This window comes from Lipotes vexillifer, unplaced genomic scaffold (assembly GCF_000442215.2).
Source record: "Lipotes vexillifer unplaced genomic scaffold, Lipotes_vexillifer_v1.1 scaffold431, whole genome shotgun sequence".
Taxonomy (NCBI): domain Eukaryota; kingdom Metazoa; phylum Chordata; class Mammalia; order Artiodactyla; family Lipotidae; genus Lipotes; species Lipotes vexillifer.
Window position 1 is genome coordinate 2,774,326 of NW_006782267.1, and position 16,310 is coordinate 2,790,635.

The 16,310-nt window shown below is 46.0% G+C and overlaps 1 protein-coding gene across 2 annotated transcripts in view; it reads left to right on the forward strand.

Moving 5' to 3' along the window:
- Positions 1-16,056, forward strand: part of MID1 (midline 1) — a 181,826-nt gene extending 165,770 nt beyond the window's left edge. The window contains exons 8-10 of one of the 2 annotated variants that reach the window (XM_007455066.1): positions 3,903-4,064; positions 7,340-7,547; positions 15,346-16,056. In XM_007455066.1, the coding sequence (XP_007455128.1) occupies positions 3,903-4,064; positions 7,340-7,547; positions 15,346-15,694 (719 nt within the window). In that variant the 3' untranslated portion in view covers positions 15,695-16,056. The remainder of the gene's footprint in view (positions 1-3,902; positions 4,065-7,339; positions 7,548-15,345) is intronic. The other variant, XM_007455067.1, reaches the window with a different exon arrangement.
- Positions 16,057-16,310: the final 254 nt, after the last annotated feature.

Here is a 16,310-nt window from a genome sequence, read left to right on the forward strand (position 1 = left end):
GGTACGCGGGCCTCTCACTGCTGTGGCCTCTCCCGTTGAGGAGCACAGGCTCCGGACGCGCAGGCTCAGCGGCCATGGCTCAGGGGCCCAGCCGCTCCGCGGCACGTGGGATCCTCCCGGACCGGGGCACGAACCCGCGTCCCCTGCATCGGTAGGCGGACTCTCAACCACTGCGCCACCAGGGAAGCCCCCAAAGCAATTTTGAGGGGAGAAAACGGAGCTTGAACAACCAGGCTCCCTGACTTGAGACTATACTATAGAGCTATAGTAATCAGGACAGTATGATACTGGCACAAAAACAGAAACATAGATCAGTGCGACAGGAGGGAAAGCCCAGAGGTAAACCCACACACATGTGGCCACCTTATCTTTGATAAAGGAGGCAGGAATATACAATGGAGAAAAGACAGTCTCTTCAATAAGTGGTGCTGGGAAAACTAGAGAGCTACATGTAAAAGAATGAAAGTAGAACGCTCCGTAACACCGCACACAAAGCAAACTCAAAAAGGATTTAAGACCTAAATATAAGACCAGACACAATAAAACTCTTAGAGGAAAACACAGGCAGAACACTCTGTGACATAAATCACAGTAAGGTCTTTCTTGACCCACCTCCTAGAGTAATGGAGATACAAACAAAAATAAACAAATGGGGCCTACTGAAACTTCAAAGCTTTTGTACAGCAAAGGAAACCATAAACAAGACAAAAAGACAACCCTCAGAATGGGAGAAAATATTTGCAGACGAATCAACGGACAAAGGATTAATCTCTAAAATATATATAAACAGCTCTTTCAGCTCAGTGTCAAAAAAAATAAACAACCCAGTCAAGAAATGGGCACAAGACCTACACAGACCTTATTCTCCAAAGACACACAGATGGCCAGGAGGCACATGAAACGCAGCTCAACGTCACTAATTATTAGAGAAATGCAAGTCAAAACGACGATGAGGTATCACCTCACACCAGTTAGAATGGGCATCATCAGAAAATCTACAAACAACAAATGCTGGAGAGGGTGTGGAGAAAAGGGAACCCTCTTGCACTGTTGGTGAGAATGTAAACTGACACAGCCACTATGGTGAACAGTATGGAGGTTCCTTAAAAAAACTAAAAATAGAATGACCCAGCAATCCCACTACTGGACATATACCCAGAGAAAGCCATAACTCGAAAAGAAACATGCACCCCAATGTTCATTGCAGCACTATTTCCGATAGCCAGGTCCTGGAAGCAACCTAAATGCCCATCGACAGACGAACGGATCAGGAAGTTGTGGTACATATATACAATGGAATATTACTCAGCCATGAAAAGGAACAAAACTGAGTCATTTGCAGAGACGTGGATGGACCTAGAGACTGTCATACCGAGTGAAGCAAGTCAGAAAGAGAATAACTAATGTCATATATTAACGCTTACATGTGGCGTCTAGAAAAATGGTACAGGTGAACCGGTTTGCGGGGCAGAAATAGAGACAGAGGTGTAGAGAACCAACGTATGGACACCAAGGGGGGGAAACGCGCGGGAGGTGGTGGGGGGGGGGGGGGGGGGAATGAGTCGGGGGAGGGTGGAATGAGTCGGGAGATTGGGATTGACGTGGATACACTAATACGTATGAAATAGATAACTATTCAGAACCTGCTGTATAAAAAAATAAAATAAAATTCAAAAAAATGCCAGTAATAAAGTGAGTTACAGGCTTCTTGGGGCCCAGAGCTGAGATCCAGTTTTGGGTGGATCAAAATCTACTATTTGGTTGCGGCACTGTCTGGAAGCATTGAGCTTGTCGCTGCTGTGTTCAAGGAAAAGGGAAGGTGAGAAAGTATCAAAAGAGATATGTAATTGGGAGAGTAGTCCCATGTTACTGAGCTATTTGTGGGTGTTCACCTGGGTCTAATACAAGTGAGAACTGGTCGGAGAATTAGGGGGAAATTGGGGCTGGGGGGATGGTGCCTTGGTTGCTCTGTTATGTCTCCGAAAACAAGCGCACCACACTCAACCCCTTCTGTGAGTCTCACGTCACTTCCTTGCTTTATGGCGGCTCTGTCAAGTGTTGCAGTCCTCCTGGTTTAAATGTTTACAGATGGAAGTGAAAAGAGGTGAGAGAAAATTCACAGGATTTTTCATGTATATGACTATGTTTGTGTGTGCTTATTTTAAGACTCACTGAAGTGCACCTGCAAATACTGTGCACCCAAGATACAAATCGTAGGAGGTGAATTTTCACAATTGACAAAATATTTTCACGTTCGTCTCAACTGTGAGACTACCGTGAACAATGTTGACCTGAAAAGTCGGAGACGGTATTTAGTAGGATTCAGAAACAGCTGTCATGGGGCCGTGAACATCTTGAAATGCTGTGCAGGTATTTGTGGGTTAGTAGGGATATGCGTTTTTGAGCTTCTTTCTACAGAAATGTTTTATTAGTAAAGTCTCAAAGAGGTAAGACCGAAGAAAGATGAAGGGACTGCTTCTTGGGCGTATGGTTAAGGTGTAAGTTGCCTCAAGATCAAAAGAACTAACCCACTGACTTGCAAATCCCCTGAAAGGGAAGGAGGGGAGGCAAGTTGAGCGCCCCTCAGGAAGTGGAGGGCCCCAGCCCTCTGCGGAGAATTGGTGAAGGACATTCACCAGAGTCCGGAAACGCCACGACAGCCCAGTCACCGGGGGGCTGGGAACAGGTTCCATTAGCCTGGAGATTGGCGGGCGGAGAGGCGAGTCGGGCCCAGTACCAAAGAAATGTTTTCAGCGCCAGCCAGCTGAAAAACAAGACGGCTTCCTCTTTCCTGCATGTTCTTCCAAAGCCTCCTAAATCCGCAGCCTGCCCCTCAAGCCACACCCTGCAGGATGCAGCCAGGGGAGCAGGCCTGCTCTTTGGAACCAGCCATGCTAGGGATGCAGCTGGTCACAATCCCTGTGGATGCTTTTCTCGGAGCCACCCTGGGCCCTGAGCTGCCCTCGGGTGCTGCCACTCCAGGGTTCTCTTAGGGACACATGTCCTGACTCACTGAAGTATGACCAGGAGAGTACTGGGTCACAAACAATCCCCATGAGCCTTCTCCTCGGTCCCCTGTCACAAGTTGCCCTGGTGCTGGCCAGTCTCTGCTGGCCTCACTCCCAGATCGGCTGGGCAGTCGATGAGAGGAGCAGATTATCGGGCACGTCCTCCCTGTGGCAGTGGCACGAGGGGGCAACAAACCCTCAGGGCCTTGTAGTGCCTCCTCGGGCCGCTGGCACGTTATCGTTTCAGCCTCATTCTAGGGGCCAAAGCAGGTCACGTGGCCAAATCCAAAGCTACGAGATAAGAGAATGTACCCCGTGTCTTTAGAAGGAGCAACTGCCAAGTCACCTAGACGTGGATCCCGGGCAGGGCAGAGAAGGAGAGGCGAGAAATGCAGACCTACTGCACCTACGTTAGTGAAGTCAGTTTCTCATACGTGACCCGGGTCTCTCCCCTCACCTTCTGTGAGTTTCAAAATGGATGAGATCAAACACTGAACGGTCATCATCGTGAGAACTGGGGGAGGGATCCGTGGTTACTTGCTTGCTTTTCATCCCACGGTACCTAGTCACACATCATGCACCTAGACGGTGCTTAAGATCCTGGGCGGGACAATCCTCGCTGCTCCTAGCCGCACTGAACAGGATTTGCAATATAATCATCTTAGTCGGTCTTTCCACTTAGAGCACACAGCAGGAACATATAATAATAACTACAGGTTGCCATCCGAGTTATGGGCAGGAGACAGAGCACTTGAGATGACTGGTGGCGTCCCTAAGAAGTGACAAAGCTCTCCACTTGCGGTTCAAATAACCGAAAATGCTGCGACCTTAACATTATGCAGATCTACCCCATGCTTGCACCAAAGAACCCATCACGTCTGCTTGGCTTTGCAGGTCTGTGTAACTCGGCCGATAGCTGGATGATCGTGCCCAACATCAAGCAGAACCACTACACCGTCCACGGTCTGCAGAGCGGCACCAAGTACATCTTCATTGTCAAGGCCATCAACCAGGCGGGCAGCCGCAGCAGTGAGCCTGGGAAGTTGAAGACAAACAGTACGTGCCGCCAGCTCAGCAGAGCTGTCGTCTCTCATCTGCTCTCCTTTCAGCTGCCTCTGGCGCCCCTTCTTTTCCTTTTCTCGGTCGCGGGTATCGCGGACAGCCTCAGAAAGCAAGCAAAGAGCCAGTGTGCGATCGTGGGTTTTGCATCAGATTCCTCTCGGTTCCAAGCCTGACACAGAGTCGGGGCGCTGTGACTGGCAGACAGTATTCCTTTCCATAGCGGAAGAGCAAATTACTCACTCTTTCTTCGGGAATTCTCTTACTCCAGGTTAGCTGTCCAGGTCTGTGGTTCTCAACCAGAGGTGATTCTGGTCCCCCGAGGGACACTGAACCATGTCTGGAGTCATTTTTGGTTGTCACAGCTGGGATGGATGTTACTGGTGTCTAGTGGTTAGAGGCCAGGGATGACGGGAAACGTCCCACAATCCTCAGGATGGCCCCTACAACACAGGGCGAGCCAGGCGGTACGTGCATCTTGTAACACTGTCATCTCCCCCTCTCTCTGCCCACCTGTGTTTTATTTTATGCTCATCTTTCTTAACATCTTTTTGAGCTAGAAATATTATGCTGTACAATACGGTATTTCTTTGCGTAAGACCTCCCAACAGAAAGTCACCTGGAGTGTGTCAGTATCACAGCGCGTTCTACGGTTGCCAGCCAGTCAACAGGAACTACTTTTTAAGAGGAACCCTCATTTAAGCCAAATCCTTGATTTCAGTAGTCAAGTAGCTTTATTCCAGGTATACGTGTTTAAGATACATAACTCTTAAACATAAGCTAATTTCTCCTCTCCGTGTTTCTGCTGGTAAAGAAGAAAACGTCCTCAGAGAGTAACTAAGAAAAAAAATGAATATATACACACCCTGAGGTTAATTCTATAGAGTAGATCTAAGAGACATCTTGTTTGTAACTCACCGGTTTTACCAAACATAATGTATTCATTTCATGTAGACAGGTAATGTCATCTGCTACGTCCAGACATGCAATCATTGACCAGATGTTATTAACTTACGTACAAGAGGTCGGTAAACTTTTTCTGTAATGTGCCAGATAGTAACCATTTGGGGCTGTGCAGGTCAGATGGTCTTGGTCACAGGTATTCAACTCTGTCGTGCAAAAAGCACGGCATGGCCGTGCTTCATCAAAACTTTATTGACAGACACAGGCAGTGGGCTGAATCTGGCCTGCGGGCTACAGTTTGTTAAAGTCTTAGGTGTACAAGTCCTGCAGTGCACTGAATTGTTTAGCCAAGTCAGTGATGAATTTGTTCCCTGCGCTCATTTGCCCTCATCAAAGCGAAAGCCTTGAACCTAGACAGAGCCGGGCCATAGTTTCCTTGAGAAACACATCCGAGGCGCAAGTGGAATTTGTTCCGAGAAGGCAGGGGGTTGGGCCTGACATCAGATGGCATGACCTGCTCCATGCATGTGTCGGTGAAGCTGGGAGCTGAAGCAAAGGCCAGTCTGTTCAGTGGCTGTAATGTTCGGGTCTTCCTCACTGGAAGAAGGGCAAGCAGAACACGGCCTTCACGGTCAGTGATGGGTGCGTGCCTTTATGGAATGCCTTCCTAATCCGCCCGTGAGGGTCCAACTATTTTTACGCACGTTCCAGCTTCCACCTTTTTTCTTTTTTTCCAATTTTATTCAAGTATAGTTGATTTACAGTGTTGTGTTCGTTTCTGCTGTACAGCAAAGTGACTCAGTTATACACACATATATTCTTCATACTCTTTTCCATTCTGGCTTATCACACCTGTTAAGCCAAACTATCTTCAGACTCTTCTTGTCTTAGTTCATACTTTATCCCTAATAGTTGCTGGTGTGATCATTCCTGAGGACAATTTTTTTTTTTTTTTTTTTTTTTTTTTTAACAAGCCGAGGCAAAATTTAAACTACACGTGGAATCCAGCAGGTCTTACAGCCTTTGAGAATACCCACTGCCTGCTGAGCACTTGAGGATTTTCTCAGCTCCCCTTTAAGCTTTTCTTTGATATGAACAGAAATCTAAAATGGGTCAGCAAAGTACAGCCCGTGGGCCAGATTCAGCTGCCTGTTTTTGTAAATAAACTTTTACTGGCACAGAGCCGCGCCCATCTGTTTACCTACGCCTCTGGCTGTCTCCATGCGAGGACAAGTAGTGTTCAGTAGCCCCAGAAGAAACCACATGGCCAACATAGCTGAAAATATTTCCTATCTATCTATCTGGCCTCTTGCAGAAAAAGTATGCTGGTCCCCGATCTAAAAGAAAGGATTTTAGAAGTGCTGATGTCATGTCTGTATCCAGGCAGCGACTAGAAATCCTTTGGCCTACCTGCATGCGATGTCACACACACTGCTCCAGGCTCGCTGCCCCAGTTTCTCAGCCATCGTGTATTGCCACAGTCAGATTTACCAGACTTTTTCCTGTGACTGTCTGAGACCCGTGCACTGCGCGGAAGCAGCCTCCCAGCTGCACCAGTGGCTGTGGAGTTTGAACATCAGGGTGTTGGCATCACGTCGTGCCTCATTTCCTGCCTTTAAGTGCCTTGTACCGACGTCGTGTTGAATGACAGGGTGGCCTCCACACCAGTGGTGAATTCTCAAAGAAGTAACAGTTAACAACAAGATGTTCAGGTGCGGTTCTCCCAAGATTTTATAACGGTTCAACTTTCAAAACACAAATGTGAAAGAGAGAGGACCTTCTTATATATACAAATGAACCCACGAGGCAAAACCCAGGTGTCACCATCACGTTGTTTGCCTGATCTTGTGGGCTGAAAAATAGACAACTTCATGGTCATTGTGAGCTCGTGAGAGGAACGCTTTAATGTGGAACAATCTCAAAGTAACATAAGCCTGTAGATTATTCTGTACATGAAAACCCGCAGTCTTGATTTGTTTGGTTTCTGGTCTGAAGTCTATTGAGCATGGACCCATTCTAAGCTGACTGAACATGGGAATGGTTGAAGATGAAGCCTTCATTTTCTCCTCCCTTCCCGGATGCTGTTCAGCCAGTGTGTACCTGTGCCGCTGGTGTGCAGCTGGGATTCCCCCAGGATAGCTTACGCCACATGTTCTGCTGGATCCTCGCCCGAGCTGTTGTCGAATTGTGAGCGTAGCACCCCTGCATCCGCATCGTAGGACTGACTGACTGCGAGCCCATGACGGCAGGGACATGCTTGTTACCATTTTCCTGTACTTTTTAAAGGTGATTCCGAAAATACATTCTTGCTCGTGTTAAAATCAACAGTTGTCTTCATCTTCCGCTTTCTGTTTTGTAACCGTTTCCAGGCCAACCATTTAAACTGGACCCCAAATCTGCACATCGCAAGCTAAAGGTGTCCCACGATAACTTGACAGTAGAACGTGATGAGTCATCATCCAAAAAGAGCCACACGCCTGAACGCTTCACCAGCCAAGGCAGCTATGGCGTAGCTGGAAACGTGTTCATTGACAGTGGCCGGCACTACTGGGAAGTGGTCATAAGTGGAAGCACATGGTAGGCAATTTTATCTAAATCTCTTCTTTCACATTCTCCTCCATCCCAGATTATTACAAGGTGTTGAACATAGATCCCTGCGCCACACAGCAGGACCTTGTCCCCCATCTCTTTGACACATAGTAGTTTGTGTGTCTGCGAATCCCAAACTCCTAATTTATCCCCCTCCCCTGTCCCCTTTGGTAACCGAGAGTTTGTTTTCTACGTCTGTGAGTCTGTTTCTGTTTTGTCAGTTAGTTCTTTTCTGTCATATTTTAGATACATAAGTGATATCATATGGTATTTGTCTTTGTTTGACTTGCTTCACTTTAGTATGATAATCTCTAGGTCCATCCGTGTTGCTGCAAATGGCATTATTTCATTCTTTTTCATGGCTGAGTAGTATTCGTGTGTGTGTGTGTGTGTGTGTGTGCGCGCGCGCGCGCACCACGTCTTCTTTATCCATTCACCTGTTGATGGATGTTGTCCTACCGTTACAAAAAGGCACATCTTATTCTGGACTTTGTCAGAGCATCAACACATACCAGGGTCCATCTTGAAGAATAATACGCAGAAAACCTTGATCAGTCAGCTGTTGCTACAGTAATGCTACATAACAAACAAACACCCCAAAATTCAGTGGCTTCGACCAACAATAATTTACTATTGCTCACCGACACCCACATCTGCGGGTTAGCTGCTCAAGGCTAATCTTAACTGGGCCTTGCTTTAAGCTGGAGGTTGGACCTAGGTCTGTTCTCTGGGTTTCTTCATCCTCTTTGGACACGTGGGCTACCCAGGCCACGTCCTTCTCACGGAGCCCAGGGGCGCAAGCCCATTTCAAAGCGCTGACTGCATCATGTCTGCTAACTTCTCATTGGCCAAAGCCAGTCACATGGCCAAGCCCAAGGCTAGTGGTGCAGGGAAGTACATTTTCTTCACGTGGAGTTGAGAGGAGGGAGTGGAAATATACCAAGCAATCATCTAAGCTACCATTCCCGGCCAATAAGAAAAAGTACTCGTTTTAACGCCATCCGTTTCTTATTTACAGCAAGAATTGAGCCCTGGTCCCAGGGAGAGCTAGCTAGTATGCTAACACTGCTCTTTCATGCCTTAAAGCATGGGTCAGCAGACTACAGCCCTTGGGCCAAACCCAGCCCACTGTCTGTTTTTGTAACTAAACTAAACTATTTACGGGAACACAGCCAGGCTCATCCTTTTCCGCAGTGTCTGTGGCTGCCTTTGAGCCACACAGCAGAGTTGAGAAGGGAAAACAGAATCCTGTGGTCCATGAAGCCAAAATTATTAGCTCTCTGGCCCTTTAAGAAGAAGTTCTCCAATTCCTACTCTAAATTCCTGCTCTTCATCACTTAAACTAATCTCTGTCACCTTGTACGTTTTGTGATTCTCGACGGGGCCCATCGGTACAGAGAGCTGAGAGCTATCTGGGGGCTGGGGGTGAAGCAGTGATCCTTGGCCAGGACTCATTTCACAGGGTCCCTTAGATGCAGCCCAGTGTTTTGAGCCCATTGAGTTCTCTGAGCCTAAGGGGTGGAGGTCAGGGCAGTCTACGTGGGAACTAGTTATAACCCTACCAAGTTCACCTTACAGAGCTGACCTTGCCTATTCCACAGCCATAGACTGCACCTCTCACCCTGGCCATCTGTCTCACAAATGCCCACTTAACGCGCCCCCTTTCTGAGCAATTATGGTTTTTATTTAGCCAGCCCTTATCTAGCACAGCTATGCGCCAGGCACTGGTCTAAGCATTTTAGGGATGGTAACTCAGTTTATTCATCCTAACAGCCCCACAAAGGTAGGTGCTAATATCCCATTTTACAGATGAGATGACCGAGGCCCCAGGGCACAAAGCTCATAGTGACAGGGTCGGGGAGTCTATAATCAGGGTACAAGCTGTTAACCCAGGGTCCACAAACGTTGTCTGTAAAGGGCCAGAGAGCCAGTATTTCTGGGTTTGCAGGCCAGATGATTTTCTCTCAGCTGCTCGCCTCTACTGTGGGGGTGGGAAAGCAGCCACAGACCACACATCCATGCATGGGTGTGGCTGGGTGCCAGTACAACTTCAGTTATGAAAACAAGCAGAGGGCCAGATTCGGCCCGTGGGTTGTAAGTTTGCTAACCCCCGCTCCTAACCACCATGCTGTATTTTTGAAACATTATAATTACGCTTTAGGCAGGAGGCATAACCCTCCCAGACTTCAGACAATACTCCCACAAAGCTACACGAATCAAAACAGCATGGTATCGGCACAAAAACGGACATAGGGATCAATGGAACAGAATAGAGAAGCCCAAAATTAACCCACACACCTACGGTCAATTAATCTCCGACAAAGGAGGCAAGAATATACAGTGGGAAAAAGGCAGTCTCTTCAGCAAGAGGTGTTGGGAAAGTTGGACAGCCGCATGTAAATCAATGAATTTAAAACACACCCTCTTACCGTACACAAAAATAAACTCAAAATGCCTTAAAGACTTAAACGTAAGGCATGACACCATAAAACTCCTAGAAGAGAACATAGGCAAAACGTTCTCTGACACAAATCGTACCAATGGTTTCTTAGGTCAGTCTCCCAAGGCAATAGGAATAAAAGCAAAAATAAACAAATGGGACCTAATCAAACTTACAAGCTTTTGCACATTGAAGGAAACCATAAACAAAACAAAAAGATGACCTACGGACGGGGAGAAAATATTCACAAACAATGCGACCGACAAGGGCTTAATTTCCAAAATATACAAAACAGCTCATACAACTCAACAACAACAGAAACGAACAACCCAATCAAAAAACGGGCAAAAGACCTAAACAGACTTTCCCCAAAGAAGACATGCAGATGGCCAAGAGGCACATGAAAAGATGCTCACCATGGCTAATTATTAGAGAAACGCAAACCAAAACTGCAACGAGGTATCACCTCACACCAGTCAGAATGGCCATCGTTAAAAAGTCTACAAATAACAAATCCTGGAGAGGGTGTGGAGAAAAGGCAACCCTCCTACACCATGGGTGGGAATGTAAACTGGTGCAGCCACTATGGAGAACAGTACGGAAGTTCCTCCAAAAACTAAAAACAGAGTTGCCATATGATCCTGCAATCCCACTCCTGGGCATATACCCAGACAAAACTCTAATTCGAAAAGATACAGACACCCCTGTCTTCCCAACAGCACTATTTACAACAGCCAAGACATGGAAGCAGCCTAAATGTACATGGACAGAGGAATGGATAAAGAAGATGCGGTACATATGTACGATGGAATGTTACTCAGCCATTAAAAAAAAAAAAAAAAAAAAAGAACGAAATAATGCCACTTGCAGCAACATGGCTGGACCTCGAGATGAACATACTAAGTGAAGGAAGTCAGGAAAAGAAAGACAAATACCACGTGATATCACTTATATGTGGAATCTAAAATATGACACCAATGAAACTCTCTAAGAAGCAGAAACAGACTCACGTAGAGAACAGACTTGTGGTTGCCAAGTAGGGGCGGGGTAGGGATGGATTGGGAGCTTGGGACTAGCAGATGCAAACCAATACATAGAGAATGGATAAACAACAAGGTCCTACTGTAGAGCACAGGGAACTGTATTCACTATCCTGTAATAATCACTCAGTCATAAAAAAGAGCGAAGCAATGCCGTTTGCAGCAACATGGATGGACCTAGAGATGATCATACTGAGTGAAGCAAGTCAAAGAAAGACAAATATCATATGATATCACTCATGTGGAATCTAAAAGAAAATGATACAAATGAACTTACCAAACAGAAATAGAGTCACAGATGTAGAAAACAAACCTATGGTTACAGGGTGGGGGGAGGAAAAGATTGGGATTGACAGATACACACTACTATAGAAAACAGATAACTAGTAAGGACCTGCTGTACAGCACAGGGAACTCTACTCAATGCTCTGTAGTGACCTATATGGGAACAGAATCTAAAAAAGAGTGGATATATGTATATGGATAACTGATTCACTTTGCTGTACACCTGAAACTAACACAACACTGTAAATCAGCTATGCCCCAAGGAAAATTTTTAAAATATGTATCCTGTAATAAACCATAAAGGAAATGAAAAAAAAAATACGCTTTAGGGCTAACTGTGGTGTACTTAACGCCTGACAGTTTAATCTGTGCCTAAAAAAAAAAAAAAAAAAAAAAAAAAACTGCCTAACTTGAAGATGATGAGTATTATAACAGTGTTACTTTTGAGATCACTCCTTTATTTAAAAAAAAAAAAAGCCAAAAAAACAAACTTTCAATTCAAATCTCTGCAGACAGTGCAGTGTGTCTAAGTCCTTTACAGTGTTGGTACAAGTCGTGCAAAATCCAAGAGGTCAAATCATAGACTTGGGTGTCTTATTTCTCCCAACAACGGTCCCTATATTAGCCAAGCAAGTAGGTTTCTTTTCTCTTGCCACCCGCACGGTTCTCTTTGCCCAGAACATTCCTGTTCCAACATCCCGCTGGAGGGTGGAGGACAAATCCTTCCCCCACTCTGGGCCAGACTGGCATTTATAGTTTGTAGCTGCACTGGGACAAGATAAAAGCCCAAAGAAAAACACAGTGAATTTTTGCAGGTGCAAAAGAGCAAACATGTCCAGTTAATTAACGGGCTCTGTTAATCTGGGATGGAATCCAGTGTCTAAATAATTGCAATCCCATTAATAATTACTTATGATAAATGATACCTGATCATTATGATCTCATTGCCATTGATGAATGGTGTGGGGAATTCCACCAGACCACTTCTCTTACACAAACATAGATTAGCACTACCTTGAAAACACCAGATGTCAAAAACCAACTCCCGAGGAGGGGAAAAGGTTCTCAAATTAATCGCCAGGCTTTCGGATCTTTACAAACTTGGGTCCACTGCAGAAAATTCTCAGGTAGGAAGCAGTTGAACGTTTCCTGGGAGCAAAGGGTGACGCTTACAATCAAATGCCTGTAATACCTTGATTTGCAACAGCTAATGACACAGATAGCTTCCCGTGACATATAGTCCTGACTTGAAATTAACATGTACGTTATGATCCATGCCCTGGGGCATGTTAACACTGCAGAGAAACAGAATTCTCAGACCTTCTGAATTCTCCGAGTCTCACCGCGCACCTTAATGGAACACTGCCTTCTGCCCGCACCTTTCAAGCTCGGTGGAAAGATGTACATAGTTTTACAGATTAACGATAATATAATGGGGGTTTCCTTTGCGTAATGGACTCTACACGGAGTTATTTTCTTAGTCTAAGGCTGTTAATGTGTTCTTGGTGTCTTAGGAAGTGGTGCTAATGTGGGTTCACGCAAAGATTACTGGGCCCCGGGTTAGGCGAGTCTGGACTTTGCCCCGGTTTTTTTTTTTTTTTTTTTTTTTTTGCGGTACGCGGGCCTCTCACTGTTGTGGCCTCTCCCGGCCTCTCACTGCTGTGGCCTCACCCGTCGCGGAGCACAGGCTCCGGACGCGCAGGCGCAGCGGCCATCATGGCTCACGGGCCCAGCCGCTCCGCGGCACGTGGGATCCTCCCGGACCGGGGCACGAACCCGCGTCCCCTGCATCGGCAGGCGGACTCTCGACCACTGCGCCACCAGGGAAGCTCCTGCCCCTCATTTTAACCTCTTGGTTTTCCCCCCTTGCTACATGAAGTCAGTCATACCTGCCACAGCTGCTTCGTAGGGGGTTCAGTTAAGGTTCATGTGGAAAAGAAACGTCAAAGTTCTTTAACAAAAAAATGTGTAGCAACAAGAAGGAAACAGTACAGTACAGACGTGCAGCTATGTTGCGATGCCAAGGCAAGTGCCGCATTATCTGAAAGGGGAAATGGCAGCTGCCAGGACAGAGAGAACGTCTTGAGGGAGGATACTTAAAATTGCAAAACGAAAACCTTTCCCAAGTGTCTGTTAGGGTTCTGAGAAAAACAAGTCATTCTAGGTACACCAAGGAGCAAGAGAGCCAGAGGCCTCCAGGGGCCCTGGAAGGGCTGGGAGCGCAGGTCAGGGAGCCCACCGCTCCGGTCCATGAAGCTGGAAAGCTACCCACAGCCCAGAGACAACTTATACCCAGGAGTTTGCCTGGAAGCTTCCACAGACCTCACCTCTGCTGTCTACTGTCCGGAAAACAGTGTTTCCCCTCCTGTTAGCACTTCTGGATCTTGTGCAAGGGTGTCAGTGGCTGAATCTGATGCAGACTCTTATTGGAAGGAGGACTCTGGGAAATGCAGCCCCAGGATTGTCCCTGAGATGCAGAGCAGGGTTGACAAGAGGGAAGAGAAGAGGCCGGTTTGACGGCACACAGGCTGGTACCCTGGGCTGAACAGATGACCAAGTCCATCCTCTTTGAATTCAGTCATGGTGTGTTATCTTATTTTCTTTTTTAAACACACCACTCTTTAAGTGATTGTACTTTACATCCAGCACGTGATTTTCGAAAGAATGTCTTTTTTTTTTTTTTTTTTTTTTTTTAATCAAAGACCAATGAAGTTTTTCTCTCTGCACCGGGTAGGGTACCATATGTCAATATCCAGCTAGACGAGTTTTCTCCTGTAAGAATGGAACTCTGAATCACTCACTGTTTATTAAGAACGATGGCGTTTGCTTATCTCAATAACTGTGAAATACTACAAATATTATGGAGGCAAACTTCAGCAGCATGAAAACAGATTAAGCAGCTTAGAACACTGTAGAAAGCATTCTTAACTTTTTTTTTTTTTTTTTGAGCAGTGAGAGGAAATTTAGAATAAGTAGGATATCCATCTTCTCAGAGACGGTCAGATTGATTTTTTTAAAATATAGTAGGAAATAGAACCAAAGGGGCTCTTCTGGTGAGGAAAGGCATTAGAGAGTGTTATTTAAGTTTGTGGCCTTTTGAATCATTCTACGTTCAAAGTCTGATGCCGGTAGTTATTAGTCGTGGTTATTAATAACTAATAACTATTAACTGTTAGTTATTAGTCACTGGGCCAAACTAATAACAATTAGTGGATATTATATGCCAGGCCTTGTGCCTGGGGTTGTACACGTATTCTTTCCTGAACTCCTCAAAATAACCCTGAGACACAACGACAGTCCCTGTGTTACAGATGAGCAAACTGAGGCTGGGAGATGACAAAGAACTTATCCCCCTAAATGAAAATCATCCTCCATGCTTGCCTTTTGAAATCATGGAAAATGACAGACAAGGCGTCAGTTGAAAAATTCAAAGAAGGTCAAAAGGAGACGTCTAGAGTTGTGCTGTCCAATTTCGTAGCTCTTTAAATAGTTTAATTTCATTAAAATTGAATAAATTTCCAGTTCAGTTCCTCACTCACACCAGCCACAGTTCAAGTGCCCAATAGCCTACATGCAGCTCGTGGCTACCATACTGAACAGAGCAGATCATGTCCGTCATTGCAGAAAGTTCTACGGGACGGCACTGGTCTAGAGAATTCGTCGCGTGGGTCTTCGTGAACGTAAAAAAAAAAAAAAAAAAAAAAAAAAAAAAAAAAAAAAAAAAAAAAAAAAAAAAAAAAAAAAAAAAAAAGACAGCAAAACACAAAGTTCCAATTCTCTTGTAACGTCTGAACTGAAAACGGGAATGTGGGGCAATACAGTGGCCCCTTTCTGCCCACTGTATGTTCGGAAGGGAAAAAGATGAGGAACGTGGGTCCGGGGTTCATGCCAGCTTTCACTGAAGAATGAACAGGGACGACAGAGGATCCCGTTTTCCTGACCCCTGAGGACCGCAGAAAGGATTTCACGCGGGTGTGCAACATGGCTCATGGTTTTTGTCGTTGCTGTTTTGTGTCTGCAGGTATGCCATTGGCCTCGCTTACAAATCAGCCCCGAAGCATGAGTGGATTGGCAAGAACTCTGCTTCATGGGCGCTGTGCCGCTGCCACAATACCTGGGTGGTGAGACACAACAGCAAGGAGATCCCCATCGAGCCAGCCCCCCACCTCCGGCGCGTCGGCATCCTGCTGGATTACGATAACGGCTCCATCGCGTTCTACGATGCCTTGAACTCCATCCACCTCTACACTTTCGACATCACATTCTCGCAGCCTGTGTGCCCCACCTTCACTGTGTGGAACAAATGTCTGACCATCATAACCGGCCTTCCCATCCCGGACCATCTAGACTGCACCGAGCAGCTGCCGTGAGCACGTGGCCGCGCGGAGCTGTCTTCCGGGGAATGAAAAGGGTGGTGGCCACCATTTCGGGGACACAGAAAACGCAGGCTTCCAGAATGTGATTAAATGTCACCAAAAAGTATCCAGAAATCGGCTAAGATAGGACTGCAAACGGGCGGTTCCTCCCTTTCACTGTGTTTTGTATCAAGTACAGGCTTTAGTAATTTCTTCACCTTTTTTTTTCCCTTGGATTTACAGGAAAATTTATAGATTATTTATAAAAGGGACATTACCAGGATTACAACTCTTAGGAATTCTCTGGTTTTGCACATTAGGAGGCCCGTAAGCGTACCAGCTTTTGACCACCTTTATTTCAGCACAGTGTCTGGGCTCGAGAAAAACGTCTGGTGTGCTTATCTACCCTTCTCACATCCCGTGTCCTACGGATCCCATGGGAGGTCCTGTCACCCCCACACTGCATAACAGTATGCAACTATTTTCAAAATAAAAAATAGTTTTGAATCTAGTAGGGAAGTAAACAGGCTTTCTTACTCTGGTTTATCTTGAAGTGTTCTAACTGTGATGTCAGAAAAATTTATTGGGTCGTGTAGGTTGGAGAGAGGGAGAGGGCGGGGGTGAAAGGGAA